We start from the raw sequence: 26,476 nt of genomic DNA, 5'->3' as shown, positions 1-26,476 counted from the left end.
AGCCTCATTTATCCACCAGCCACGTCAAGACGGCGCTCTCCGCCGTCTGTGAGTGACAGCACGACAACGACTCTGCCAAGTGTCACAGACAGACATCCGTATAGATGCGGATGCCCTGGGGATTAGACCTGTTTTTATATGTACTGGTTTACATTTTGCCTGATGTTGGAAGTAGCTGAGAGAGGGATGAAGTGAAAGCACATAGCTAGCTGGAAATGGAAATGCAGAGATTGGTCCATCTCATATAACAGGACGTGCGCTCTGGGTGGTGTTGTGGTTGGCGGGGCCCCGGGGCCTAAACCGACCGCATGTGGAGCCCCCTGACGGCCTGAGGGAACCTGGCTGCTGTGGCGTGCAGCGGGTTGTCTGTTGCAGCCCGCTGCTCTCTAAGACAGGCGGCATTATAAGCCGCCCCCACTGACACACACTAAACCGGCTCCTTCAATGCCAAAGGCACAGTCCAGCTGGGATGCAGTAGGAGATGGGCGGCCCTCCTTGGGGTAAAAAAAAAAAAAGGCAGGTTTTGATATCTTTATTAATTTGTTATGGGGAGGAGTAACTGTGAGTCTATTTTTGGCAGCAATACATGCAATCATTGTTGTTCCATTGCCGTGGGTTACATGGGTTAGTCAAATTTACTAAAACAAAATCAATAGCAGGTACAACAGAACTGCTTGACATATTTGAGTAATTATTGAGAAATACACAATGAACCCACGGGTAAACAGCTTCAATAAATCACATTATGATACTGATTTACACGGAATAAACAAAACACTATGTCCATGGTGAAGACTAAATAAAAGTCTCTGAATCACCCTTGAACAGAATATTCCAGGATAAATAAAAATTAAGCTTACATGTGACAATCACAAACAACCACAGAAAATATTTTGGATTGCTCAGTTTAAAAAAACAAAAAACTGTGATTTAGTGTACAGTCAAAAGTCTATTTTAATATATTTTAAAATGTAATTTATATCTGTGATAGTAAAGCTGAAGCGGTCATTACTCCTGTCATATGATCATTTACAAACCATTGTAATAAGCTGATTTGTTTCTCATGAAAAACTTCTCATAATCGCTGATTAAAATTGTGCTGCTTAATTTTCTCGGATTTTTTTTTCAGGATTCTATAAACAGAAAGTTTAAAAGAACAGTATTTATTTATGAATACATTTATTTTGAATGGTACTGTATGTGCACTGAAAGTTATTTATGTATGTATTTATTTATTTATTGACTACATAACCGCATTGGGTGTATGCACCTTCACACCACAGCTGATACACTGTGTAAATTCAGAAAAAAACAATTTAGGGAAGTGTGGTTTAATTAAATATTAACACTCCTGGCAGATACTGCAGGATGAGAGTTTTTTGCTAAGGTAAGATAACTGCAAAGAAAACGTTTTAGTAATTTTAGGTTACACTGAACTCAGAACATTCCTTTAAAGGGGTCATGAACTGAGAAATCAAAATTTCCTTGATCTTTTGAAATACAAGAGCTCATTGTACTATAAACACATTCAGTAAGTTTCAGAACTCAAAATTTTCTTGTTAGTCTATATTGAAGCCGGTCTGCTTCTAAATCACTGCCTGTTTAGACTGCCCACCTTATTTGCACATATAGATAAATCAAACAATAAAGATTGGTTAAAAGATAACAAGACTCTGTACAAAAACTCAGTCTTTGCATTGCCTTTCTTCTGATCCCAAAATTAGGAAAAAGTGGATGAACTTTATTTTTAAAGAAGTTCCAGGCCACATCAGTAAGAACTTAGTCCTTTGTTCACTTCATTTTACTGCAGATTCGATTACAAACAAGGCGCGAATTGGAATCACAAACTAGGCTGCATTCGAGCCTTCAATGCATTTTGAGGACACAACATTGTCAAGTAAGTAACTTTAACGAATGTTACAGCATCCACTGTAGTTGTCCGCTAGAAAAAAAAAAAAAAAAAAGAGTTTTATCAGTCACTATTCGTGTATCGCAATTATATCGCATTTACTACAGTTCAGGATCAGGAGGCTCTGGCTTAAATATTTAAATATGTCATTTTGATGATCAAAGATGAGTTATACAGGATAAAATTTTTGACAAGGTGACTTATTATTTTATTATTATTATTAACTTATTATTTTGTACTGTTCTATGAGGTCCACTTATTATGTTACCAAGAATTTATGATATGCTATGATTGGCTAAAAGTTGCTGTGTATGTTAAAAGTGCATAAATACCAAGCGGCAACCTCCTGATCTCTCTCTTGAAACCAACATGGAAGTGACTTAAACTACAATTCATCGATTGGCCGCTAGAGACCATTGTTTCGATGCCAGAGCACGGATGTAAGTTAGACAAGAATATCTCAGATTGAGCGGTTGAGGTGTTGTCTGGTGACCCCTACCCTAAATAATCATATCAACTTGTGGAAAATGGGCATCCGTTGACCCCTTTAAAGTTCTGCATAATTAAAGGAGTGGCAGGCGTGGCAAGCTAGGCAGGCGTGGTTTTAGCAACCAGCTCCACCCACATCCCGCCTCTTTTCCCATTTTTGATTATCCGAGAGTGACGCGCGGGAGTGAGCTTAAAACATGCTCTTCAGAAACCTACGGGTGACATCACAGACACTACATCCATGTTTTTTTACAGTCTATGATAAATACTATATATCAAACAATCTGTAATAACAGACAAAGCAAAAGCGTATGTCATAAAAACAGTTCAAGGAGAAAATTCTCAGCTATGGTGCTGATTAATGATTTGGCACAAGGTTTGTCTAAAAGCATATTAAAAACACCACACAGACAAATAAAAAACATAAAAAGCTTGGCTTTTACTACAGGGAGACTTAAAAAAAAAAAAAGACAACAAAATAAAAAATTACTGTGGCTCTCTTTAAATATTTAAAAATATACATAAAATACATAGAATTAAGTACACAGAGTTGGCCATTCATAAAAATTATAAAATCTTATTGACAGCAATATTATAAAATGTTAGTTTATTGACTTTCTGAAAGCATTGCTGCGCTCTGAGAATGTTACATACACACAGTGGAGTCTAAATATCTAATGCCACTTGTAAAAAATGCTTTCAAATTGCTTTTTTTTTTTCATTGTATACTGCATTTATCACCATAACGGTTACAGAGAAAAAAATTGAATAAAAAATATTAAACATTTCAGAATGTTTCAGTAGTATTTGGTTTGTCCCACCCCTCTGGTTTAACAACAACAGCCCTTGAGCTGCATGAACTCCATCATAAAACCCAAAGAACATGTTTTCCTGCTTGATTTGAGCATTTTGAGCTTCGCTAGAACACACTCTGTGCACATGATTACATGTTCTGTTTATTTCCAGGTTAAAAATAATCCCAGATTTTCATTGTGGTCTTAAGAGTTTTGGACCCTACTGTATGTTATACAAACTGAAAACGTTGCCCTACCAAAAACTGAGTAAAATAATATTGATTTTCTGTAAGCTTTACTGTACATTAAAAAAAAAGAGCCTCCTTTGAGAATGCAGCACAGCACAGAAATCCATACGCTTTTCTTCGGGCTGAACTGAAAATGCCATATACGTGAAATATCCAATGTCTGTGAGTTTGAAATACAGCATGTAATGTCCACATACACTGTATGTGCAAGAACATACAAACATCAGCCAGCTCTCTTTCTCTCTCTCTCACACAGACACGCACATACAATCTGTCTCTCACTTCCACCTTTTCAGTTCTTTATCCTGTCTGCTACAAATCCACTGAGGTGTGATAGTAAGGGTTTAAACTCCTCATTGTTCCAGATCAGCTGACCTGTATGGCAGTCTCCTGAGCCCAGCCCTCACCCCATTACCTCTAAGAAAAAGTGGAAAGGAAAAAAGAGACGACATAAAGTGAGAGGAATGAAAAGCAAGGGATGGAAGAAGATGGGTACAAAGGGCTGAGACTCCCACATCTGGTGAAGGAGGGGGGGAACAAAGTCTGTTCATCCCTTTCAGATGGAGGGGTTAAAGGAACTGGCATATCTGCGCATGAAAAGCTGTTAAATGCTTCAGTGCTTTGACAGTGTGTGATGCCAGGAGCGGCGGCGCTCCCGTGGGACAGCGCGTCAAGATTCAACCCCCCCCAACCCTACCACCACTTCTCCCAGACGGGCTTTCCGCAAAATATGGAGTATGAATAAAGCACAATAAATAACACCTAACAAGACAAAGAAAAGAAATGGCAGGTTGTTTTGATGCCTTCCATTGAAAGCGAAACCTTTATTCGTCATTTACTTACTAATAAAATTCCGCTATGTTGCTAAAACGCAAACCCTGCAACCAACAACAACTGTCAAAGCACTCATTGTTTGACTTCACATCATGTTTAGATTTCCTGAGACGGTTGTTAGCTGGAAAACCAGCCATAAAGAGGCAAGTGACTGTGAGTTGCTATTAGTAACTGACTAATAGAAAAACAACTATTTCAATCATTAAATATTGCCTACGGTTTCTGGTACAGTGTTGTAAATACATTACTTATATAGTCACATAAGTGTCTGACACACATTACAGTCACTTTCAAGCAATACACACTTGCGATGCCTCTGGTAATATATTTGAAGGATTGTTGGGCCCTGTGTAGGTCTGTAGACCTGAATTAAGCGGCCCCATGAACATAGGGCCAATTATTCAGCCCTGCTGCTCCCTCATCCTCTCTTTACAGCCGGGAAATGAGGGAAAGCGTCTGCCGCGTGTAAAAATTAGTGAATTGTGGCAGGAACGTGAATTAAATGGAAGAGAAGCCCTAATGAGTCCATTCAAAAATGGACTGACGTTTCTACACAGAGCCGCAATCAGCAAGTCTATTACGGATCTGCCAATACTTGGCGTAATATCAGTAGAATAGCCAATAAAAAAAAAGTAAAATAGTGATTGTTACAATCTTGTTACAATTGTTACAATCTTTAAAATAAGAGAAACTCAAGATGCACAATATTTATATAACACTAGTTTTATGTAGCTAGATATTTGGTTATCAGCATAAAGTCTGATTCACTTCGCAATTCAAAAGGCTCCAGAAGCGGCTGCACACAACCGCAGTTTTGGGTTAGGTATAGTGATCAACCATATATTAGAGATATATTGTATGATATTTGGCTTGTATTTTTTATTTGTTTTGTTATTGGTATCGGCCTTAAAGATTCCAGAATACAAATTTCCTGAAAACTGACTCACCCCCCCATGTCATCCAAGATGTTCACGTCTTTCTTTCTTCAGTCGAAAAGAAATTAAGGTTTTTGAGGAAAGCATTCCTGGATTTTTCCCCATATAGTGGAATTTAATGGAAACTAATGGGTTAAAGGTCCAAATCGCAGTTTCAATGCAGCTTCAAAGGGCTCTACATGATCCCAGATGAGGAATAAGGGTTTCAGGAAACAATTGGTCATGTTCTAAAAATAAAAATAAAAATGTATCTACTTTTTAACCACAAATGCTTGTCTTGCGTTGCGTGTCTACGACTTCACGCGTTACATAATCATGTTGGAAAGATCACGTGTGGTGAGTTTTTGTCTTTGTCTGTGTACTTTGGTTCAAAAAGGCTGGATAGGGCAAAAAAACATCTCATTTTCTCATCCAGCTTCAAAATAGTCCGACATTGTTGTTTTACCTTTTTTGTAAAGGGTGTTTGACTTTCCTTGCACATTCGCTTTGTAAAAACTGGGTTGGTACTTCCGCCTGCGCCATGCGTGACCTTTTCCAACGCGACTATGTAATGCATTAAGTCGTGAACGCAGAGCTAGTGCAAGACTAACATTTGTGGTTAAAAAGTATGTACATTTTGGTTCATTTTTAGAAAATGACCAATCGTCAAGCTGCACTGAAACTGCAATTTGGACCTTAAACCCGTTGGCTCCTACTGAAGTCCACTATGTGGAGAAAAATCCTGGAACGTTTTCCTCAAAAACCTTTATTTCTTCATTACAAGAACATCTTAGATGACATGGGGCTGAGGAAAAGATCAGCAAATTTTTATTCTGGATGTGAACTATTTCTTTAAACTCCAGCACTTCTGACAATACTAAGAAGAGAAGAGGACTTTTATTCTGACAGTGCTGAAAACAGTATGTAAAATGATTCAGCCAATTCAAGATACACAGTTTCTCCATCCCCATTAATTTAACAGTACAGTTTATTAAATTATTGGTATGAAAAACAAAAATGGAAAAATTCAAAAACTTTTCAAAATCGTTTGGAAAGTTTTTGCAGACACTGGTGCAATGTGTTGAGTTATCTTTAGCTTGCTATTGAGTATCTCAAACAAAAGTATAATTATCTTTCAAAGATTTGAAGTTTCAAACCTAGCGAACTTTATCACATGCAGCTTTTTTTTAGACAGCGGCTTGGGATACTGTACATCCAGGACTCACATGTCGTACCACTCAAAAGTTGTAGAACACCTCCATCTTCTGAATAAAAAAAGAGATTTACTGCCAGTGGACTACTGAAATCTCCAGTTCAAGAGTGAGTGGCACCCTGGCACCCTGTACCAAAAAGACTACCACAGCATGTTGAAGTCATGCAATACCCTCTGGTATACACTTAGTTGGTCAGGGGTTCACCCTACAGCTAGATAATGACCCACAACATGCCTCCAGGCAATGTTAGAACTACCTCAGAAGTAAAGGCTCCAAATCAGGGAATGGCCAGCACAGTCTCCAGACTTAAACCCCATCAAGTTGCTTTGGGATGAACTGGACAGAGGGGTGAAAGCAAAGAAACCTACAAGTGCAACACATTTGTGGAAACTTCTGCATCAGTGCTTGGAAAAACTTTCTGAACAAAATTTGGTTTTCATTAAAGAACGAGTGTGTTATATCAGCTGTTATATCTGCCAAGGGTGCTACTTAAGTCAAAAAGCTGGTTTTCCAATGATTTATTTGTTCTACTATTTAACTTCAAAGCACACTGACACATTAAACTATGCAAACGTCAATAACAACAACTTTTTTGTACTATATCACTCAGCCAATCAGATAAGAAATGGCAGCTTCAGCTTATAAACCAATTTTTATTATTCACAGTCTTGTGTGCAAAGTGAATAGAAGGGCATGAAGGCACTGACCTACTGCAGACTTCTTGCTGGACATCTTGCCTCCTTTCATGCTGTGCGCGGTGTTGTCTTTCAGTGCCGTCTCAATCTCCTTGTCCATCAGCACACCTAGTTCCTGTGCCACTGTGTTTAGATAGACATGATTGAGAAAGGCCAAAATGTTATATGGTTCTGCAACTCCATTAAGCACATGAATTTCCTCTCGAAGCATTGAGCAAAGAGCTGGCGATGCACTCTGAAAGCCCAGGCTTAGTCTGTCGAAGCCCTTCTCGCCTCCAGCGATGCAGCTCTGGCAGTTTTGGAGAACACTGAGGACGGCCTTGATCTGAAGGTGCTGGTACCAGCTGAAGACCTTCGTTTCAGGGTAGAGGAATAACAGTTGCTGAAGGAAGAAGATCTTCTGAGGAACCTTGGTCCCGACACTCAATTCTCCCTCAGTTTGGCTTGGTTCAGTCATCATCTGGAGTTTGCCAAGTAAGTGGCTCCGCAATGAGAAACGAACATCATCCCATGCTTCCTGGACTTCAAGAGCAAGGTCATCACACGGCATGGATAAGTTAGGGGTCGAGGAGGCCTCTTCGCTAGATGCAGGGCAGGAAGTTGGGAAAGCAACACCACACTGAGATAAAACGTTCAGTAGTAGCTGAAGAACGGCCTCTTCAAAAGCCTCCCCTGCCTTCAGTGAGTTTTGCTGTTAAAATACATGAAAGACAGAAGTAATAATGTCAAGAACTGAATGTGGATCAATGTATCCTACCTCAGTATGTCCTGCTGGACAGACTGCATTAGGGTTAAGTATGATTTTGGTCACCAAGGCTCGAAGAAAGTCCAGCAGCTCTTGGTGTCCCGTAGCCACTGGTTTCAGAATGCTCAAGTTGCGCTGACTGAACAACTGGAGGCATTCTATTGGACTGGGGACTCTCTCTCCGCTGCTGGCCTCACCAACCTTGGCCTGCAGTTCCTTCAGGTTCTGTTCAATACTGTAATAAAAGGAACAAACACAAACTTTCAAGCAGAGGAAAAAAACTGCACAAAAGTTTTAAATGTCAGTGATTTACTTTACACTCCCTCCATTTACTTCTTATATGGCACCAAAATAACTTATGGGAATATTAAAAGAGTCATATCCCAGGGTTCAAGGATTTGATCTGCTGACCTAGGTCATTAGTTCAGATTTTTACTTGCCCTGCATACTTGTTTGATAACCTCCACATACATGTATGCATGCATTCATACATAATGGCCATGTGTCATCGGTAAACAGAAAAAGCTAAGAAAAAAGCTTTTTATTACTAATCTACATAGTTATATACAATTATGATAAGCAAGTCCTCAAAACTAGGCCCACGTTCTCTGCACTTTGTGCAATTAAAGGGATAGTTCACCCGGAATTGAAAATACTGTCGTTAATTACTCACCCTCATGACGTTCCAAACCCATAAGACGTTCATTCACCTTCGCAACACAAATTAAGATATTTTTTATTAAATCCGAGAGCTTTCTGACCCTGCATAGACAGCAACAGTACCACCATGTTCAAGGCCCAGAAAGGTAGTAAGGACACCTTAAAAATTGTCCATGTGACATCAGTGGTTCAATCTTAAAGAAGAAGTTCACTTCCAGCACAAACATTTACTTTACTTACCCCCTTGTTATATACATGTTCATGTCTTTTTTTGTTCAGTTGTAAAGAAATTATGTTTTTTTTGAGGCAAACATTTCAGGATTTTTCTCCATATAGTGGACTCTAATGGTGCCCATGAGTTTCAACTTCCAAAATGTAGTTTAAATGCAGCTTCAAAGGGCTCTAAAAATCGTCCTACAAAAAAAAAAGGTAAAACAGCAATGTAGGACAATTTTGAAGTTAAAGGAGAAAATGAGATGGGTGTTTTTCGACATACCCTAACTGTCATGAACCGGAATGCACAGAGTTCACAGAGAGCTAGACATGACGTGCATTTTAGGTTAAAAAGTGTATAAATTGTAATTTTTTTTTAGAAAATAACCGATCGTTTCGCTAGATAAGACCCTTCTTCCTCGGCTGGGATCGTTTAGAGCCCTTTGAAACTGCATTTTGGAAGTTCAACTTGAAGGGCACCATAGAAGTCCACTATATGGAGAACATTCCTGAAATGTTTTCTTAAAAAAAAACATAATTTCTTTACAATTGAAGAAAGAAAGACATGAACATCTTGAATGTTAAGGGGGTGAGTAAATAATCTGTACATTTACAATACAGATAAATTACAATAATCTCCTTTAATTTTCTGAAGCTATGAGGTTGAGTAATTAATGACAGCATTTTCATTTTTTTGGTGAACGTTTTTTGATATCCCTTAAAATAAATAAATAAATAATAGGAAAATGTAAAATGTAAAATGTAAAAAAAAAAAAAAAAAACATTTAAATGAATTAAAAACGTGTTAAAACGTGTTAAACAGAGCAGGGTGGGTTGCATTCTCAATGACACCTGAAAGCATGATCGTATAGTCAACAATATCTAATGACAAAGACACAACTGGAGATGGACATGTATAATTTTGTGAATGAGACATATTCAAATTCTGCTGGAATATAAAGTATTTTCTTTGCTGAAGTAAATACAGCTGTGGTTCCTATGCTGAAGTTTGAATCCAGTCTGTCTTGTGTGATCTAGTACTCTCTCTTCTCTTGATCATTTCCTGTCCACTTCTTCTATCAATAAAATGCCAAAGAAAAATAGATGTGACATTGTCGTTCTGTTCGGAGATTCTTTGTCTGGCTATATATAGTGCAGTCGAATAACAATGAACTTTTAGCACTTAAACTACTTTTATACAGCCACACAATGCATTACATGCAAGCTGTCCCTTCATACTCAAGCACACTCCGGTTACCGCCACTCTACAGCTGATATCAGCCACATCGGACCTAATGAACACAGACATCAATATATCAGTTGTGTGTGCGTGTGTCGGCATGTGGCACGTCTCTCTCAACAACACAGGATGAGCCGATCTTCCTCATAACCACACGGCATCAGCACTTCTGTCTCCTTCTATCCGTGAAAAATGAGACATGACACAAAGTCGTAAAGCCATACAGGTACATACGCACACACACAAGGCAGCTGAAACACAGACACTTCTCGCACAAAGCGACATAAAGCGCTGCTGTAAACACTACGGCTATGCATGAGTCCAGATGCCTTCGAATGGCAGCTTATTAAATTCCATTTAAACCTGACACAGTTTTACTTCCTCGGAAAAAAAAAGAGAGCAAACATAAAGTGAACATAAAGGGCTGTTAATTTTAACGATATGCAGCTGAATAATGTAGAAAGCAAAGATGAAGAGGGCTCTTTTCGTTGGTTAAAATGCAAGGTTGCCGACAGGAATCCAACAAATGTGTCTCTTTTTGTAGTAAAAAGGAAATATGTGTGACGAGAGGACATGAAGGTGCTGACAGACCGTGCTGGAAAGGCAAATCTTCTCATTCTGTTTAATGAACAGCCTAAAGCTCGCTGTAAAAACACAAGCGCTAACAGGGAACATAAAAATTCTGTTTTACACACTAAAGATGCTGTCGACACAGACACACAAACAAAACTGCCATTTTATAGTGATGAAATTCCGCTTATAGTCGACACGTGTTGACGAAAGCAGCCAAATTGTATTTAAATGTGCGGCTTTACTTCACTTTTAGAGTTTTTTACCAGTTTGAAATATTTTTGATAAGTTTTGTGTGAACTATAGTGTTTATAGGGCGCTCTGAACAAGTTCATGACAATTATTTGCTCCTCCGTGTTTTCTGTGAACGTTGTTAACTCAAGGATATCGCTCAGCTTAGCTCTTATACATTAGTTAAGTGTAGCCATCCAGAGCTAGCAGAAAGGCAGATATACTGACTAAGTCTGTTTAATGTTTCTAATAAAATAAGGATTTGTGCTCAGAGCCGGTGCTGAGCCAGGCGTCACCCCAGGACTCTGCTCAAACAGCAGGGTCTAAACGAGCTTCCATCTGTGCAGCCACACAACGCTAAAACTTCATAAAAGTCCCATCTCTCATCCGCACACACTCCTGCCATTCGCCAACGCCTGCGTAATCCTCTGTGTATTGGCGCTGGATGGGGTCAGCGATCACTGAAGGCGAGTCACGGACACTGTTGGTCTGAGTACTCATGAGGACTGGCATCAATCAAAGGGGCAGCTGCTGTCAAACTTCTGCCCGACTGCCACTGATGATGTGTCAAAGTTTCACATTGCAACAATAAATATTTAAGGGACATGCTTCAAATACGAATAGATTATCACAGATGTGTTTGAAACCAATTACTCTTTTCTAAAAATAAATACAGACTTTTGGGAAACTTTTGGTAATACTTTTTTGAAGTATGTACAGTTGCAATCAAAATTATTCAACGCCCAGAGACTGCAATACTTTACAAGCTTACAATACAAGATTTACTGAAGATCCAGGACTTTATAAAAATTGCATCTACAACAGTTAACTGGCATATTAAAAGTGATAATGTCAATATATAGAGTTATAGGATTTTTTAATAACACAACTATGTCATAATTATTCAACCCCTTTTCAACATTGGTGTTTTAAGTAACTTATTTTTATGGTAGGGAACAAAATTGGGAACACAATTAAGGTTAATTAAGCCTTTATAAACTCTATTAAAAAACAGAATTAGCTTGGGATGTGACACATACTATACAGTTAGCCCATGCATGTGCTGAAGTTGAGTAGCAAATAAGGTTAAGGCAACAGAGCTCTTACAAAAGCTATAGAAGAAAAATAGTTTTATTGTATTAGAAAGTCTAAGGCTACATGAAGATTTCCAAGACATTCAAAGTTCCTAGAGACACAGCTGGCAATCTTATTCCTTAGTTTGAAATGTGTTGTACCAGAAAACCTTTGAGAAAAAGGTTTTGAGAAAAAAAGCACAATATTATAAAATGTTTGATCGGAGCTGGAAAAAAACCCTTGCAATGTACAGCCAAAGACTTGCAAGATGACCCAATGAAATGAGGAAAAACATTTCAGTGCAGTGTATAAGAAGAACACTAGAGAAGCATTGCCTCTTGCCGAATACTACTCTTGACCAAGAAGAACAAAAAGGCTGACCTGAACATGCTAAAATTTATTTGGATAGACCTGTGGAGTTCTGAAAGAATGTTTTATGGAGTGATGTGACCAAACTGGAACTTTTTGGACCCATGGATCAGCTGTATGTCTGGTGCAAAAAAAGGCAAAGCTTATAAGCAGAAGACACCATCTCCATCGTCAAACATGGACGTGGGCTAGTCCTGTTATGGGGTTATTTTACTGTGGCAGGAAGTGGAAAACATAACTGTATAAAGGATACCATGGATTCTTTAAAATATCAGGCCATTTTGCCAGGAATTGTGATGGTTTTGGTCCAATGACTGAAGCTGATGATCAATGGACTTTCCCGCAGGACAGCCAAGCCGAAGTATGCATCAAAATCTACTCATCCTTGGTTCAGGGATCAGTTATAGAATGTTCTTGAGTGGCCTGTTCAGTCTACAGATTGAATTCTCATTGAAAATATTTGGTTGAATGTGATTAAAGCAGTGGCAATGTGAAAACCAAAGATTATCAGTGATCTGAAAGCTTTTTCAGGTAAGGAATGGGCCAAAATTGTGGCAGAGAGGTGACAGAAGCTTCTAAGCACTTTCAAGTAGTATTTATTGGTGGTTTTAAAAGAATAAAAGATTCTGCACCAAATTTGACTTTTGGGGGTTGAATAATTTGAACATGAATGTTTGGAGCCAATTAGATTTTTTTAATCCATTATTCATCAACTTTATTCTCATAATTACTCAAATGTGTATTAATAAACCTTCTCCAATAGTGTACTGATGCCTTTGCTTAACTGTTTTCACAAAATTTTGTTCTCTGAGGCAAAATGCCTTGCAGGTCAATGGGGTTGAATAATTTCGATTTGAAACTGTATATACAAAGCATTATAAGTGCACTAATTTTTTTTTTTTCCCCTCCTAAAATGTTTTACACTTAAAGAAAAGGGCCCCACTTTATATCAGGTGGCCTTAACTACTATGTACTTATGCTTTAATCATTTGATACAATACACTTACTGTATACATATGTTTTTTCCACTGCACTTTTATTTTTTTAAATATACCTGCATGTAATTACATCTGTAATTAATTTCTGTAATTACATTGATGGTTACACTGTTGACCCATGCATCCCTTACATATTAATCCAGCCTTAAACCAACCCTTACCACCAAACCTAGCCCTAACGAGACCCGTATCCCACCTCAACAGCAGCAAATGCGTTTTGCAATACAATATAAACACAATAAGTACATTGTACTTGTTTTTGTTTTGTTTTTTTTACATAAGTAGTTAAGGCCACCTAATATAAAGTGGGACCAAGAAAAGAACAGTACTTTTGAAACAAATGTAAAACCCCAATTTTCCTAGAACAAGTTGTTTAATTCCCTTTCATGGTCGCAGCCACACTGGTAACTCCCCTTTTATTGGATACAAATTATAGCTGAATACATCTGCGCAGACGGCAAATTCTACAGTGGCACTGTGAAGCGAAAACTTTCCTGTTATGCTGCATTTATTCCATTAAATGTCAGTATAAAGTCCAAAACCAATGTCAAAGCAAAGAAAACCAAAATAAAACACTAAACTAAATCACATTTTTCAGGCGCAGCCCAAAAAACCACCAACATTTTCCCAATTAAATTTTTATAAAATAAAAAAAACCTTTTTTTTTTATAAAACACAAACATTTAGTAATATTAAATATTATGTGATTTTAATAATTCAAATGTTAACAAAATATATGAAAAGCATTTTCAATCCTAACTATGCATGAAAACATAGTTTATAACAGCCCACTAGAACCACTGCCTTATAATACCCTATGCAATCTCCTTTTTCTCCATTTATAATTACTAACTGCAGTAAAATTCATTGAACTATTCAGCCATTCATGGCTATACCTTTAAAGAAATGTAATATTTGATGACACGTGATATAACACATGAAATTAAAGAGCTAGTTCACCCAAAAAAAAAAGAAAAATCTGTCATTAATGACTCATCCTCATGTCGTTCCAAACTCGTAAGACCTTTCATCTTCAGAAACACAAATTAAGATATTTTTGATGAAATCCGAGAGCTAACTAATCATAGACAGCAACGTAACTACAACATTCAAGGCTAAGAAAGGTACCAAGGACATTGATTAAAATAGTCCGTGTGACATTAGTGGTTCAACTTAAATTTAATGAAGCTACGAGAATACTTTTTGTGTGCAAAGAAAACAAAAATGACGCCTACTCAAAAATTCGTCTCATCTGTGTCAGTCTTCAACGCACACTCATGACAGTACCACGTACAGTGCGCTGCTGATGAACCCCGATGCACTGCGTCATTATATTTGTTTTTTTGTGCATAAAAATTATTCTCTTAGCATCATAAAATTACGGCTGAACCACTGATGTCACATGGACTATCAATTGTCCTTACTACCTTTTTTGGGACTTAAACATGTCAGTTGCATTGCTGTCTATGCAGGGTCAGAAAGCTCTCAGATTTCTTTAAAAATATCTTCATTTGTGTTCCGAAAATGAACAAAAGTCTTACGGGTTTAGAACGACATAAAGGTGAGTAATTAATGACAGAATTCCCATTTTTGAGTGAACTATCCCTTTAAGCACTGTTTTAATGCATTGCTTTTTAAAGATGTAACTAAAAATAGGAACATTTTACAACTGTGCGTATGATTACATACAACTAAATATAGGTACATACACTGAGGTACCTATATATATATACCTAAATAAAGACATAACTTACTGTGAAAAAGACTAGACAAACTCAAGACAAAACACCCTATCATCTGACCTCACCTGAAGAGGTGTGCTAACCCCCTCCAGATTAATCAGATCCAATAACACGATTTTCACTGACTCCGAGAGCCACACACAACAAGAAAGAAAGAACAGAGACAGAGACAGTGAGAGAGAGAGTGCGCCTCAGAGAAGCACACCGACTAAAGCCAAAAAGACCGTCAACAGCCTCGTGTGCGCACAAAAAATTCCTGATTAATCTACCCTTTAAATCAAACAACAACAAAAGGAGAAGTTGAAAGGAATTTCAGGGAGACCAGCTCCACACAAAACCCTGAGCGCACAGACTAGCGAAAGCTCCCTTAAGCCTCATTCTCTGCTTCCTCCCCGTCTGCCAATCACGCTTCCAAAAACTGTAATTGTTTTTCAAATCCGCACAAACCAGACATGACAGACCAGGTAAAGAGAGAGCGAGAGGGCGGGGGGTAGAACAAGAGGACTAGAAAGAAAGAGAGAGGCAACGGGAGTCTTTTATTAAATATGATGGCATGTTTCACAGCTCTCTGCCTTACAGAAACCCAATACACTGATTAGTCAGCGCTTTGACGTTATCTTAAGTTCCTTGTCAAAATTAATTTAGTGTGGGTGGGCTGTCGCGCTCCAGGAGAGAGAAGCGGAGAAGGAAATAGCAGGGTGAGAGGGAGGGAGAGGAAAAGATCTCTTTCAAATAAGCCCCAGCTTCAGTGAGCACCAAGTCATGTGCCCAGGAAACAAATAGCCTATCTGGGAGCTATCAAAGAAGGCCTCTCTTTCCCTGAATACGCCGGACCCAATGAGACCCGTGAAAGTGGATCCCGCCGACTCCAGATCTGGCCCGCTTAGCCTCCTCCGGTGCCAAACCCCCAACGGGTTATTTGTCAGGACGCACACACGAGGTAAATTGGCACGCCGCTGCGGCTATCTTCCGTAAGCTGGGCTGAAATCCGAAGCCCGGCCTCCCATCATTGGACTATGGCTGACACTTCATTAGGGGCCGGCGTACTGCCGGTGGCCTCCCCGAGTGTCCGATTTGATGAAGCTTAATGGATAACAGCGTTTCAATTTGGGAGATCCGAGGCTGTTTGACAGGCTATCTTAATCTCCTTCAATTAGGAAGCGGCTCTTAGGCAAATCTCCGACATCCTAGAGCCCGAGAGGAGGCAGCCTGTCTCGCTGACCCGTACACGGGTTAGGACCGCGAAACGAGGCACCCGGCCGCAAATTCTCCAGTTTCCCGTTCTTTTCCTAGGATAAGTGGATTAGGTAGCAGGTGTAGAGCACAGCTTTGGCCCACCCTAGTGGAGGTCACGGAGAAGGGCGTCGCCCAAGTCCGTCTACGGCGGCTCCGCTCCAACTGACCGCCGGAGCTACACCCCTCCCGCCCTCCCTTTCTCTTTCTCCTAGGCGCAATTCCCTATTATCCGGGTTCTTTGTTCTTATAATGGTTCCCCATCTTCCATCTTTCTCCAAGAACACAAAATAACCCTTTAATGCTTAGAGAGGCAGAAAAACTGTCTCGGCCTTCAGTAATAATCCTTGAATTACCCACACAAGGGTTTTCGTTTCAAGATGTGGAATCTTCAATTATTACTTTCCCATTTGGAGAGAAGAGAGGCTGGACAGACAGGAATGAGAACGTGTGTCTAATGGCAGGGGGGAGTAAGACCGCCTTTGTTCATGCACAACACATTTAGCGTAGACCCTTCTGGCCTGCGCGTGTCCTCAGAGCAACATAAAGGATAAAAGCATGGCAGAGATAGATTTTTCGAAACCGGCGGCACAATGGAAAGAGGTGCCATCAGGGAGAGAGGAAAAGGATGAGGTAGAGAGGCAAGGATCGGGAGAACAAACAGAAATCTAGCCGCGAGAAGCATGTCCTCCAAAACTACCGATGCAGGTGAGAATCTGAGGCACATTATCGCCATAAAAAAGATTGCGAATTAAAACAGAGCGGAAGAAACAAGTTCAGGGGCGCTCGTCAACATGTCCTTCGCCGACAACAAAACCTCAATATCTGATAATGCCACATCCTTCCATCAAAAGGGAAAAAAGGACGTCTAGCTCCGAGCTTGCATTCACAATGTGTTTAAGTTCATTGATTTCAGATGAAGTGGCATGCTATTCATCAACCCTCAATTAATCATGCGGTCTCAATGTTAGGATTACCGACACTGGAGGAAGCGTCTGCGGACATAATAGCTCTGAAAATGAAGCGCCATACAATGTCCACTCAAGCACTAAACAACTGCATCTGGCCTGCAGTTACATTTCCTACATGACAAAAAATCCTTGTGCTTAATATATTAGCCTATGCAATTTTATGTCTTCTCAGTCAGTGCTGATATTAGCAATTCATACTGTATCCTTATAGCACAAACACCATTGTCGGTCATATATATTAAAATATTGATGCATTTTATAGCAGGGTGATCAATAACCTTCTAAAGAACCAGCACCTTTAAAACTGAAGCACATGGAGGATCAATACAAACTGAGACTGTCTTGTTTTGAATGGGTTAGTCCATTAAAAAACTACAAGATGTGTGTTTATGTGTTTGTGATGAAGGGCTGTATGTCTTGTATAACAGTAAATGACATAATCCATAATCATACACTGCCCTCCAATAGTTTGGAAACGCTATAGAAAAGTGGGGTTTTGGACAATACTGGCATGATAAGGGACAACATAAACTATGAAAACATATTTTTTGACATAAACAGTTTATACACAGAAAAAACGTAAATTTTCGATTCATCAAAATATCCACCATTAGCAGCTATTACAGCTCTGCATAATCTGGGCCTAAATTCATTGTATTCTAAACTTAATTGGCAATCAATTGTTGAAGCTATTAAGGTGTGCTGACCCAAAAATCTTTTAAAAACCTGGGCCAAGTTTAAACCAGTAACCAGGCATCACAGCTGGCAAAGGGGCATGTCTGACTTTGACAGGTATTTATTGGCATTAGTATGTAATGAAAATTAAAATCATTATTGCTGGTCTTCAATGATAATGTTAAGTTACTTTAATGTATTTGAACCAAAAAATGATAAGGATTTATGCTGATATCGTCCAAAACCACACTTTGCCAGGGGTGTTTTCAAACTTTTGGAGGGCAGTGTATCTTTCTTTCTTTGCATCTCAAGACTGAGCATAGAAATAAAACTCTTAAAAAGTTGCAACACTGCTCTTGTTTGTGTTTTTTTGTGAACACAATGGTATAATTCAAACACATAGACCTTCTTCTGATGCATTTATGGCAGTGAATTCTAAAAACATTCACAAATGTATGTTCACTGAGTGTTCGTGTTAAGAAAATCTCTCAGAACAGGAGGCCCCTATTCCAAATATATGTAAAATGTTTCAAAAATTTTATTTGCAAAAATAGTTGGAAACTACAGAGATATAATGTAACTCAATGACATCTATACATTTCTCATAATCTGTTATTATGCCTTGCAAATTTAAATATCTACCCTTTTGTTTAAAAGTTTGAGGTCAGTATGATTTTTCACTGACCTGCAGGCATTAAGCCTGAGTTTCTCCTCTGTGTCTCTGATCAGGTTTTGGATGTCCACCTCACTGGGGATTCCTTCCATCGGCAGCTCCACAAATGCATGGTCATGCAGGAAGTCACCTTGCCAGTCCATCTCTTCCCTGCAATCAGTGAAACACTGGTGAAACTTTACAATTTTTTTCCTATTTTAAAAAAATACTTTGATTCTTATATTTACACACTTTCAGTCCATAAGGTAAATGCAGCTGTTCAGCTCTGTTTAAGGAAAACCATTTACCAGATACGTTTTGTTTTGAATTAGGGTCAGTGTTGCCATGTCCACTTACTATATGAGACTAAAGTCTCATCCACACCAAGAATGATAACTATAAAAATATATATAACAAACTATATTAGCATCCACACCAATAATAATGTAGTTTATTATTGTTGTTTAATATACTGTGCTTCAGTTTTGTCTTCTACCATAAGCTCTTTAAAGTCAGGTGGATTCTGAATTAATATAATTATAATGATTATTAAAAAGGTATAGTTACAGATGTTGTTATCCTTATCATCTTTAGTGTGAATGGCCCATTAATAACAATTCTGTTGATTGTAAGCATGCACTGCTCTTATGTCACCTGCCACTGTAAATGTTCAAGCTCTTTAAAGCAGGATGCATTCTGATTAGCTGTCGATGTTTTATCGTTCATCAGCTGGAAAAATACTTAAAGTGATTCCAACAATATCATACCTCGGTACCATTATAGTTGTACACTGTTAAAAAATGACAGTAAATTTAACAGCAATTCTCTGAATTATTATTATTATTTTTTTTCTTATTTTTTTCTTTTAGTTTTGTACATTTGAGTTATATGTTACATCTAATGTTGTTAAATTTATGTTTATTGCATTATTTAAGTTTCATGTGTGTTTAGTGTTTGTGTGAATGACACTGTGCACCTTCTATATATGTTAATATTTAAAAGCTGCTTGTGATGGGCTTTGGTTCATCATGTGACTTTCTCATCACCTCCTGCTTTAGGTGGTTATCAGTGTATTACAAGGGATAACAGATTTCAGTACTTCATTTGGTTGGCACATTAACATTACATCAGTTAATGAAATTATAGTATTTACATGTAAATTTAAGATAAAACAGTAAAACTTTTTTTAACAGTAAAATTGTTAAAAAAAAAAAAAAAAAAAAAAAAAAAAAACACAGCTGCCGTTTTGTTACCTTAAATTTTGCGGAATTTTTTTTTTTGTTTTTTTTTTTTGTTTTTGTTTTTTTTACAGTGTAGTGTGGACTTCCCTATTGTTTTAACTTTAACTTTTTAACTAAACTTTTATAGTTATCGTTAAAGTTATTGTTAACAGGATTTTATGGCTTGTGACATCATAAAGCTGCATGAAAGTATGGGAAGTAACAGTTTGGATTTTGGGGCTTATTTCCAGAATATTGCATTTTTGGGATTGCTAATGCTTGGGTTCTCTAGAACCAACCTTGTTTCATATAATCAGTATTTAAGTTTCGTTTTATATTTACACTGCCCTCCAAAAGTTTGGAAACGCCCTAGAAAAGTGGGGTTTTGGACAATATTTACAAAATCTTTTAATCACCTGGGCTAAGTTTAAACCAGTAACCAGGCATCACAGCTGGCGAAGGGGCATGTCTGACTTTGACATGAATAAATTGCCATTATTATGTAATCACAGTGAAAATCATTATTGCTGGTCTTCAATGATAATGTCAACTTACTTTAATGTATTTGCAAGAAAATGATAAGGATTTATGCTGATATCATCTAAAACCACACTTTGCCAGGGGTGTTTCTAAACTTTTGGAGGGCAGAGTATGTTACAAAAAATTGGCAACAAAATTAACCATGAGTTTGTCTCATCATAATTCATAAACCTACTCCAAATTGAAAGGATCAGGGGCTTTTAGAGAAAGAAAATAGTTTTTTTTTTTTTTTTTTTTTTTTTTTGTGAGATCTGGCAACCTAAGCAAAATGAACAAAAGTACAGAAGAGTTTCTTCCGCAGCAAACGACTGCATTGGCTAAAATACATCCCTGTACAGCTCCATTTCACACCTATTGTGGGCACCATAACCTACTTTGTGGACAGCCGTTGCCAGTAAAATGAAAAGAAGCGGAAAGAAATAATCAATGTCTGCTTGTGTACTGCATTTGTCTGAATGGGATCAAATGTAAGCTTGAAAAGAAAAGCCTTTACGTTTGATGAAACGTGTCCTCGAACACACATGACGGCCCCTTACACGAAATGATTTGATTTCACCTCCAACAAGATCCTTATCAGCGGCTGCGCGTCAAAGCGCAGCTGGAACAAGGCGCTAGTTATCATCTGCCATAAATATTTCTAGCCTCAATCCATTGCTTTTCATCTACCCGCCTCCCCTCTCCGTGTCAAGCTGGAGTGCCATTCAATTTACAGTACGGCTCGGTGGTAATACATGCATATCGGAAAGAGCGGCCTTGCGGTATTACCAGACGCCGGCGGGATATAGACTGACACATCTTCTTGCCCTCGCTTTAAATAAACAATCCATCTGGCCTCAGATTGCTATAAAGCCCTCAATGCTCAAGTCCCGCGCAGATCCAGCACACGCTCGAGAGAGAGACTGTATCAACGTCGTCATCGCAAGTCAAGTGGAGTGTAATGGAGAGTGTCAGTGTCAATTTGGCTTTGCTGGCGCCCCTCTTCCCTTCATCTGGGCTGATTTTAATAATCCCTGTCAAACACCAAACAGCTCGCACTTCCTCTCCGACACGACAGCCCTTTCTCTTCACGCAGACAGAAATCTCAACATTAATTTAGCCCGCACAAAGGGAAAGGCTGTCCAGCTGGACAAATATTATTTCCCTCACTTGACAGACTCCGCAGTTAAGCTTGCGTGTTATTATTTTCTAAACTCTATTCAAGCCTCCGCTACTGTCTGAGGGGAAAGAGTGAAGAGAGAGAGAGAGTGACTTGTGTAGGTTTTTAAGACACAGGATTAGGAACTGAACAGTGTAATTACACTGGGACCGACTGCGTCAATGTCTGCGCGCGCACGCGTCTGCGTGTAGCCGATGTTACAAAGGGATGCGCATCATCGCCTGTGTCTCATCCACATGAGAGTTGTGGGAAAAGTGTCAGGTTCATGCTGTCACCACATAGGGCCCAATTAGGCAGATGCACCCTCCATTTCCTTTGTCTTGTTATCTATTTTGAACTCAAATGTTGTGGAGTCCCAGAGTAGTTCTGAAAGCTGCCACACAAGGAAGAGAGCTGGTGCTGTGCTGTGTGAAAGTGTGTGTGTGTGTGTGCTGGGGCAAATGTATTCTCTCGACACTTAAAGACACACTAGTATTTCTCCGCATGTCTACCCTTACAAACTGCTCCACGCTCAGAATGGAGGTAGTGGTGTGAAATATTTAGCAGCCAGTGCCTCTGCTTTAAAACTGTCTAAAAAAAGGTTTTCTTATCATGTTCTTGCTCCCAAAACTCTTAAATAAAGCTTTCGGGATATTTAATGTATTAAAGAAGTACATTGTTTTACTCCGAAATGGTGAGGAGCTTGTGTTTGTTGGTTGGTTGAGACAAGCAAAAGTGTGCCGTATTCATGCAATACAGGTGAATGTGAAAAAAGAGAAAGAATGCAGGGAAGAAAGAAAAAAGTTCCGGGGAATAAATCTAGTCTGTGCAATGGTTGTGTTTACCGACTGTGTGCATGTTGTTTTTTCACGATGACTTCTCCTGAACTTGTCCTGGAATGGTTATGACAATATTTTCACTATATTTCACATTTTTTGGCTAATATGTGAACTACTGTTTAAAGTATTCAAAAGTTTCCACTGCTTTACAGTTTCAGCTGAATTTGTCAAAATATGTCAGCTACAACATGACTGAGGGAAGCAATACTACATTTGTTAAAAATATAGATAAGTAAATAAATAAATTAAACGTCACCTTCATATACAGGAAACGTAATGCAATTTACATTTATAATACTTGATTCATTAAATGAAGGTTACCATGGTAACCACTGTTGTTATAATCACCAGTTTTTTTTCCTCGATGTCATCTAACGCTTAATTTTCAAGCGCTAGAAAGCAGGTTGTTTAAGCAAGCTGAAATGGACACATTTCAATGGAGAGTTCATTAATTCATATTGATTGTGTATTCATAATTCCTATTTAGTCAATCACTGTCAGTCCTGTGGGTAGCTGAAAAATGAATTTGACTTGATTCCAGTGTCATACACAGATTTAGATGTAAAAAATGTGTATTAGATATGTCAATTTCCAATTTTAGCCAAGCATAAAATTCCAGCGAAGCTCAAAGACATTTTTTACACAATAAATTCTAGAAATAAAAGTTTAGAACTATCAATTCTGATATTCATATGCACTACAAGGGTGTATATATCAGGGGTGTTTCCTCTGAGGAGGGAATGGAGGCAGTGCCTCTTCAAAATATTGCATGAGAAAAAAAAAATGTAGTTTAAAATATACCATTAAAAAGTGCATAAATCACTCGTTTTTCTAAAAAAGCACTGCCCTTCAGCAACACCATCAGGAGTCTGCGTCTCTTTCGCCTCCCCTGAGCCCAATGAGTTTTAACAGACCCCCTAAAGCTTGCGGTGGTTTTGGTGGGGGGGTAAATGAGAATGACTGAGCAATGCCTCCACTGCGATATGATTGGATATGACTGGTTATGTTTAGCGGTGATAGAGACAGAGCTCCGGAATCCAAACCTCTCCATTGACTATGTATTGTGGGAAGCTGTCTTCTTGTCATTTCTGACTTGTAACAAAAAAACAGAACAATGCCTAAAAGCTGCTGTGGGACAAGGTGTACAGTAAACAAGCTTAAAAAAAAAAAAAAAAAAACAGAATTAAGTTTTTATAAGTAGTCGACAAAAAATAAGAACTAAAAAACAAGCGTTAAGGACAATAGTTGTAGATTTCAGGTTATGGAAGGTAAGGTATGGAAAAGGGGCACTGACACAGACCGATTAAAATTTAGTTTCTCAATATATCTCCTCCTCTCAGGTTCACACAGGTTGGTGAAATAATCATTTGATGTGGTTAAAAATAATGAATGTTTCCTGTGGCTGATTATGTTTCACTCCAGTGGGCGTAGTTCTCGGAGTAATATGACACATTGTGCTCTACTTCTGTGTCCTTAAACGCTCATTTTTTGTTTGTTTTTTTAGCTTGTTTTTTGTTTAGGCACTTTCCTGCAATACCAGTCAATGGGGAGGGTTGGATTGTTTCCCCCCCGGTGGGCGTAGTTTTCAGTTTATGACATGTCGCTCTGTCTCTATTGGTTCATGCAATAAATCCCGCCTCTTGTGTTGATGCACGTTCCACGTTTGTGAATCAGTCTGAATGAACAATATAATGGCATTACAGGAAATACTAATTAAAAGAAGTAAGTCACACACTTAGATATAAAACACTTGTTAAGTCAAAATAAGCCTTGAAATGGCCTGAAACCATGAACTGTGGGGGTTTTTAGTGAGTAATCAACTTGGTGAAATTTAAAGTAAATCTCTGTGACCAATATTTACTGTGCTTTGATGACTGATGATCTGAAAAAATTCAAAAAGAGTTAAGAGTACAACTAATATTATTAAAAATAATGGCAGAACATAAGTTCACAAATAAAATACATTGTTTGAATTTTTGACTGCCTTGAGTTATTATTTTGAAATAAATGTAAATTGCTGAAAAACACTAACTTAATTAGATTCATACTGTACTTGGCTTTAATAAACAGAACATTGATTACATTGTTAATTTAAAAATATGTATATATTTTTCTTTTTCTCATAGTGTAAGAGATTGTGTTTATTTAACAAAGTGTGACTGGGACATAAATTTACACATGATAAAATAAAATAAAATAAAATAAAACTTTGAGGACATACATATGCATACATATACATACACACCTGTATTTACAAATTATGGATTAAATTTATTAAAAGTGACAGTAAATATATTTATAATGTCACAAAAAAAAATCTATTTAAAATACTGTACTATATAAATACTGTTCTTATTCATCTAAGAGTGCTGAAAAAATGTACCACGATTTGTACCACAAAAATATTAAGTGATAAGCTAAATAAGTAAAATAAATAAATAAATAAATAAATTCAGCATATTAGAATGATTTAGACTTAAGTTACACTGAAGATCAAAGTAATGGCTTTTTAAATAATTAATGATTAATAATTATTAAGTAAACACATAAATAAATAAATAACTGACCTTATTATGGTTTGTACTGTACTTTTCATCAAATAAATGTAGGCTTTGTGAGCATAAGATTCTTAAAAACGAAAAAAAAAATCTATTAATCTCATTTTACATATGGTTAACAGGTTTATATATGGTTAATAAAGTCTTATGTCTATTAAAGCTATGAACATTCTATGTAATATTTCAAGTGATATAATCTGCATTCATCATGACTACAAAAGAGTTAGCAAAATGCTGTTAAAGTAGATTTACACAAACTACAACAAGCCACTCCAAATCACATCACTTCCCAAAAGCATTTCATGTCAACAACCCTTCAAACTCGACCTAGATCTGTTCCTTACTTTCTAAAATTGCTTTGACCTTGCACAGCTCTTTGAGAGGACACCTGTTGCCTATGCGTACATGCAGGGCGGTTTTCAAAGCATTTAACTATTTTACTACATTACCACTGATGGTCCAAGTCCATCATCACACCACAAACACTAGTAAATACTAATAAACACTGAGGTTAAGGCAAATTACACAGTACCTTTTCACGTTGTGATTTCAGGGGCTCTTCATCAGATTAAATCCAACAGCAATGAAAGACTATCAGGGCTAAAATCCAAGCAGACTTGTCAGATGCAATTCTTCCCAATCTTTACTTTTCATTGCAGTGAAATGCCCTAAATGATCTGAGAAGTATTTACTATTGCAATCAGATCTAAAAGCATGAGTCTAATAGTGTCGACTAAATATAGCAAATGGACAGTCTCACAGTATCACAGTATTTTCTGCCAATCTGAGACAGCACTAATGGAAGAAAACTGCGGGTGTTTTAATGGGAGTGTGAGAAATAGTGTTTCAGTCATTTATATCGATCCACAACGTGAGATTGCAGACAAAAGTGTCGTATAAGATTAAAAGGCTTTTAGATGGTTAAATAACATGCTGTCAAGCTCGCTTACGGGGACGAATATATAACTGTTCAGCCGTCGCATCCGTTTGTTTATAAACACATGTGGTGACGCACTACTGTGATTCTCAAGCGCAAAGCGTCTCTGACAACCAACCGGAAGCATATCAGAATTTCCGTGTTACGGAGCAGAGTAAATCACAGAGTAAAGGGGGAGCGAGTATTTGGTGATATTATAATATTCTTCTCATTCGTTGTTTTTGCTTCAAAAATGATCTTTCTTTTTTTTTTAGACAACTCTGAAGTTATTTGTATAAGTTTAAACGCCTGAAGTAAAGTACAACAATATAAATGTGAGTTTAAACATAGTGGTCACCCCTAATAATACACCGTGGTCAGGCATCACTCTGTACGCTAGTTTTGAAGTAAGCGAAATGACAGAAACAACAACAGGGAAAACTATTTAATCGATTTAGTCTTACAGTTAACGTCATATTAATCGTGTTTTGTGTTTGTTATGTATACAATACTGGTGGTGCCCTTTGGTAAAATGTCACTTTATATAGACGAATGGTCAATGATGACATTTAGCGCGCTGTTATCGTAAGAGCGAAATCGGACTGTATCGGACAATTCATCATATCACAGATATTTCACTGTTTCAGTTTCAGGTAAGATATAGAAACTATGAACTTCCTATTTTTGTAAAGCAAATTCAACTTTACTTGAGATTCTTCTGTTCTTTAGTGTTTGTAAACAGTCAATAGCTGTAATGCTATTTGAAAGTTGTTATTGGAGCGCTTATTTATGATGGGT

At 37.9% G+C, this 26,476-nt stretch overlaps 2 protein-coding genes across 3 annotated transcripts in view; one reads left to right on the top strand and one right to left on the bottom strand.

The window, feature by feature from the left end:
• The window catches only part of kiaa0825 (KIAA0825 ortholog), a 163,408-nt gene extending 137,619 nt beyond the window's left edge, over positions 1-25,789 (bottom strand). Inside the window, exons 1-4 of the mRNA XM_051110077.1 lie at positions 25,295-25,789; positions 18,504-18,641; positions 7,909-8,077; positions 7,110-7,788 (exon numbers count right to left, since the gene is read on the bottom strand). Coding sequence (XP_050966034.1) covers positions 7,110-7,788; positions 7,909-8,077; positions 18,504-18,634 — 979 coding nt within the window. The 5' untranslated portion in view covers positions 18,635-18,641; positions 25,295-25,789. The remainder of the gene's footprint in view (positions 1-7,109; positions 7,789-7,908; positions 8,078-18,503; positions 18,642-25,294) is intronic.
• An 88-nt stretch (positions 25,790-25,877) lies between these two features.
• slf1 (SMC5-SMC6 complex localization factor 1) overlaps positions 25,878-26,476 on the top strand; it is a 42,670-nt gene continuing 42,071 nt past the window's right edge. The window contains exons 1-2 of one of the 2 annotated variants that reach the window (XM_051110087.1): positions 25,878-26,013; positions 26,227-26,331. The gene's annotated coding sequence lies outside the window, so the exon portion shown is untranslated. Of the gene's footprint in view, positions 26,014-26,058; positions 26,332-26,476 lie in introns of those variants that run through there. The other variant, XM_051110086.1, reaches the window with a different exon arrangement.

Source organism: Labeo rohita, chromosome 5 (assembly GCF_022985175.1).
Source record: "Labeo rohita strain BAU-BD-2019 chromosome 5, IGBB_LRoh.1.0, whole genome shotgun sequence".
Classification (NCBI taxonomy): Eukaryota; Metazoa; Chordata; class Actinopteri; order Cypriniformes; family Cyprinidae; genus Labeo; species Labeo rohita.
This window is presented reverse-complemented; position numbering and strand designations above follow the sequence as displayed.